Raw genomic sequence first — 5,161 nt, forward strand, 5'->3', positions numbered from 1 at the left:
CACAAGCACTCAGAGTCCATAGTGTACAATCCGTGGGTCTGGACGAATGCGTGATGACGCGTATCTGTCACTATGGTGTCACACAGCGTCCTTCCTCTGCCCTAAACGCCCTCTGTGCTCTGCCTGTTCATCCCCCACTTCAATCCCTGATCTTTCCACCGTCCCCGTAGTCCTGCCTTTCCCAGAATGTCATAGAGTTGGAATCACTCACACAGTGCAGCCTTCTCAGGCTGGCTCCTTTCACTCGGTCATGTGCATCTAAGGTCCCTCCACGTCTCTTCCATGAGAGCTCACGTTTTTTTTAGCGCTGAGTGCAAAATGAATTCTGAACAACCTTTTCTCCCCGGACAACTGAGCCCTTCATCAGTTTAAGCGTCTCTGTGGCTGGAGGGGTACCGCCCCATCTTCCCAAGTCCATCCGCTAGAGGCCCTCCCCGACCCTGACCCTGTCCACACCCTGGGGCCCAGCTGGCTGCGGTGTGGGAGGTGGGCTGGAAGCCCCGGGCACGTGTGGCTCCATCTTCCAGACCCGGACGGACTCCATGAGCCTGGCTTTGACCTTAGTCTGGCCTGAGCTGCATGTGGGTGCTTGGCTGGTTACCTGCTGGCCATCTGGCCCCAATTTAGCCCCCAGTGCTTTTATTCTTTAAATTGCAATGATATTCACTTAACATACAATTTACCATTTCAAAGTGAAGAATTCAGTGGCATTTAGTGCATTCTCAAGGTTGTGCAACCACTACCTGTCTTCTTCCAGAACAATCCATCACCCCACAGAACAACCTGAGCCCATCAGCAGTCACTTCCAATCGGCCAGAACCCTGCGGGGAGCAGGTGTGATGCTGAGACCCCAAACCTAATGCATCCTTCAAAGCTTGGCGGTGCTGTGGGAGGTGCCCACGGGGCCACGTCACGTCTTCCCTGTCTGGGATGTATGGGACAGTGGGTCAGGGTATGTCCCCCACTGAACCATGAGCCTCACACCCTTGTTTCCCGCTCTGACCCTCGGAGTCCCCAGCCACCAACATCCCTGTCACTCTCACTCCCTTCCCTTGCAGTGTGGTCTTTCCAGCCCCCACCTTGGGATTGTCCCCTCGGGGGAGTGCCAGCTCTGGACCCTGCGATGTGACTTCAGACCAACACTGGGTTCTGTCTGGGCTCTGTTGCTGTGGGGCCTTGGGGACAGACACCTGGTTTCTCTTCCTGTGATGTGAGGGGTGGGCTCCCGTGGTCCCATCAGTGTCCCCCTGGCTCTCTGGTCTTCAGGCGATTCCATTAAGCCTCACTCAACTGTCCCCTTTGCTCTTTACTAGGGTATTTGCATTGCAAAGCACAGTGAATTCTGTTTTCCCAGACTGTTCAGGTCACGACCCGGGAACCTGCTGACCAAGTCTGCCCCCATCTCCAGCTTCTGATCATCCAGCTGTCTTCTCTGAGACAGGAATTCAGAAACCGGAGCCTCCCAAGGAAGGGAGGGAGGCTCACACAGTGACGTAGGTCTGGGCGGAGCGGGTGGCCAGGAGCACAGAAAGGGGCTGCCTGGGGGACGATGCCTGCACCCCAGACCCACAGACGGGGTGGGTTCTCAGTCCTGGGAAGTGTGGGCAGGCCCTGAACCCGGTGGTGGAGCTGTGTGGGTGAAGCGAGGCGGGAGGACTCCATGCACCTCGCACAGGAGNGGTGACCCCGTAGCACTGAAGGGTCCTAACATCCTTTACTGCCGTCTCAGGTAACACACGTTACCTCCATGCACAATATTTTAAAGTCACCACACTTGGATGTGTAATGGAGGCCAGCTCAACACAACAGACTTTGTCACAAAACACTGTGTGTGTCAGTATGCGGTGCTCGTGCGGGTCCCCTAGAAGGTCAGAGAAGGAGGCGGGTGTCCTCGCAGGGGCACAGAGCACCCCTGCGGCACTGCCACCAGCAAAAGCACCTCCACTGCTGGAACTCGCTGCGGGGAGTGGGGGCTCCGGGCAGTGATCACGCTGCCTTCTGTGGTCATTGCGAAGGGACGTTTAAACTTGACTACTAATGCTAACTTTAGTCACTGGACCTGCGTGGGTGTGTGCCTCTACCTTTTCAAATCAGTTCTCCAAAATCTCAACACAAAGTGTTTCCAATGAAAATATTGTCCAGCTTGAGGCTGCTGGCATCACATGCCAAGCACACCAGATTTCAAAGGCCACAGACAAAGGAGGAAGCATCCTTGTGGGTTACGTGTGAGGACAGTGTTTGGGTCGTCCCAGGTCAGGTGAATCAGCAGTGGGGTGACACCGGCCTCTGCCCTGGCGTCCAGCCGTGTGGCACGTGGAGTTGCCCTCCGACGCTCTCCCCTCGCAGGCAGGCAGCCCTGACGCACTCTGCCTCTCGGCAGGTGCAGCTGGACCCCCACAAGCTGGAGGTGGGCACCAAACTGGACTTGTTCAGCAGACCCCCGGGCCCGGGCCTGCTCGCAGGGTTCCACTATGCCCAGGACGTGGCCCGGCCCCTCTTCTCCAGCTCAGGTAAGGGTGCCGGGGCCGGGGAGGGGCGGCCGGTGGGCGGCTGCTCCCACCTCTCCCTCTGGTTTTGGTTTCTCACAGAAGGGCCGGAAGCTGCTCCGGGGTTCCCCAGTGTTCACCCCCTCACCAGCTGCCATAACACAGTCGTGGTGTCGGGTCCCCAGGGGCACCCCCAGGACTTAACATAAATCATACTCACGGCTAAAATATGTCACAGTGAAGGGACACAGAGCCAAGTCAGCAGGAAGCCCGATGCAGGGCCTGCAGCAGCTCTAGGGACCCAACGCCAGGCTTCTCCTGGGGCCGGTCACATAGGCACCAGCCTGCACGAACCTAACTACTGACCCCGGGAGGACAGCATGCGCGGCCATCCTGCCAGATAAAGGGAGGGAGCCCTGCCATCCCAGCGCCCAGACGCCCGCCGGGGGCCAGCCCTGCTCGCAAGCGCTGTGGGGCCACTGCAGGATGTCACCTCCTTAGAGCGCCCTGCTGTCCCCAGGTGTACTCACCACCGCCTGCTACCATCCTGCACGTGGGTGTGGTCATTGGTCATGGGCGAGGACGGGGTCGCCCAGGCTGGCCTCACAAGAATGGGGGCTCTTTGTAACACCATGGTGGCCTGAGCAGTGGGGTCTCCAGAGTCTGTGCCGAGGCCCCTGGTGACCAAGAGCCTGGTTAGGCTGGAGCCCACACAGTAGTGGCCTTCAGCCCCCTCTGTGCAGCTCAGGGCCTGAGTCTCCCACCCACCCCCGTCCCCGTCCCATGCCCATCCAGACGGCCGTGCCCTCCAGGGCACCAGGCGCCCACCCCACATGTGGGGCATTGTCCAGCGCTGGGCTCTGGCCTGTTCTCTTCTTGCTTATTTGCACTGCCACCTTGTCCCAACTCTGTGAGCTGGAAGCCGGAGTGTCCGCATGGGCCGTTTCCCGGTGCTACGTCTCCCCTGCACTCCCCAGCTGCAGTCCACATGGGATGCCATGTCCATTGGCACTGGGGCAAGCTAGTTCCTGATTTCTGGGTTGATTTTTTGGCTTATAAGTCACCAGTGTGGTTAACTGTCGCCGGGAACTCTGTGGAGATGAGATGGTGCATGTGTATCTGGCGGGGCTCCTCTGTGGCAGCCCACCAAGACGACGAGAATGCACCATTGTCACGATCCCCAAATAGGGAGGGAGCTGGAGAGACACAAGGGATGCCCACGTCACTGTCTTTACCATAAATCCTCCCTCTAGTGTGAAGGGTGTGCGCCCCACCCGGCTGCCCCCGGGTTTGGTGTGGGGGCATCAGGAGCCAGGGTTGATGCCATGGTGACACCTGTGGCCTGCAGCTGGAGAGCACCATGGCAGAAGCTGCTGTCTTTAGCAGCTGTGACTCAGGCCAGTGTCCGCTAGGACCCAAGACTGAACCCCATTAGGCAACCAGGACTGTCTCTTAGCTTCTGTTGGAAACTGGGGTCACTGGCTTCAGCCCCCCACCTTTTCTTTCCTGTGGAGGCTGCCATCAGCACCTCCCTCCCTTCACCCCCATGGGGTCCTCCAGATGCTGGGGAGGTGACTGAAGCCCACCTCCTGCCTCCTGCCTGATCACTTCCTCCGAGTGGGAGGTAGCAATTCCCAGAGAAAGCTGGGGAGCCCCACGTGGGAGTGAGCCAGACAGGAGGCCCGAGGTGCACGCTGGGCTCCACCAACCTGCCCTCCCCCACACACACCCCAGGTGCCGCCCATCCTGCCACCAACCAGTTTGGACCCTCAGCCCATCACGGCAGCTTCCTGCCCACTGGTCACCTGACAGGTAGGTGCCCCCTGAGGTCCGTGTAATCTGGGTCTCTGCAGACCTCAGGGCTGGGGGGCCATGGGTGGGGAGGTGACCCCGAGAACCAGGGTACTCCTGAGATTATGTAGTTGGCACCCGATGGGTTCTGGAGCCACACAGGCATCTGAGACCCCGCTGCCCCTACAGACCCTTTCAGCAGATCGAGCACCTTTGGGGGCCTGGGGACCCTGGGCAGCACCGCCTTCGGAGGCCTGGGCAGCCACGCGCTGAGTAAGTGACCCACCCGCAGGCCAGTTCTCCCCGTGTGCATACATCTGCCCGTGCACACGTGAAAGTGGGTTCCCTGTACATTTGGGCTGCACCCTGAGCCGGACTGACTGTCCCCTGCAGCCACTCTGGAACACACCTCATCACAGTGCTGGCCTGGGATCTAGGGACCGTGTTTTCCCCCGGCAGCCCTGCGGTTTCACGGGGGACACAGGTGGGGAGCAGCTGCCTCACGTTCCCCCCTAACCCCCCTCCTCCCCAGCTGCAGGTGGCGGCATCTTTGCTCCTAAGGAGGGCTCCACACTGCACGGCCTGCCCAGCCCCCACGAGGCCTGGAACCGGCTGCACCGCACACCACCATCCTTCCCCACGCCACCCCCATGGCCCAAGCCCATGGACACTGAGCGGGTCTCAGCCCTGACCAACCACGACCGAGAGCTGGACAAGGGCCGCGAGGAGCGGGAGCGGTGAGTGGGGCCCCGACCCTGGAGCCCTTCCTTGTCGGGAGGCCACAGCTTCAGACCCGGGAAAGGCCAGGGAAGGGAGCACCCCCACAGAGGATGTCTCACGGGGCAGAGTCTGGGCGGCAGGGACCAGCGGGGCAGTGGAGCCTG

At 60.2% G+C, this 5,161-nt stretch overlaps 1 protein-coding gene across 1 annotated transcript in view; it reads left to right on the forward strand.

Moving 5' to 3' along the window:
* Nucleotides 1–5,145, forward strand: part of FBRSL1 (fibrosin like 1) — an 83,241-nt gene extending 78,096 nt beyond the window's left edge. The window contains exons 16-19 of the mRNA XM_019631962.1: nt 2,381–2,510; nt 4,221–4,298; nt 4,467–4,550; nt 4,810–5,145. Coding sequence (XP_019487507.1) covers nt 2,381–2,510; nt 4,221–4,298; nt 4,467–4,550; nt 4,810–5,018 — 501 coding nt within the window. The 3' untranslated portion in view covers nt 5,019–5,145. The remainder of the gene's footprint in view (nt 1–2,380; nt 2,511–4,220; nt 4,299–4,466; nt 4,551–4,809) is intronic.
* Nucleotides 5,146–5,161: the final 16 nt, after the last annotated feature.

The sequence above is a fragment of the Hipposideros armiger genome, unplaced genomic scaffold (genome assembly GCF_001890085.2).
Source record: "Hipposideros armiger isolate ML-2016 unplaced genomic scaffold, ASM189008v1 scaffold_1055, whole genome shotgun sequence".
Taxonomy (NCBI): Eukaryota; Metazoa; Chordata; class Mammalia; order Chiroptera; family Hipposideridae; genus Hipposideros; species Hipposideros armiger.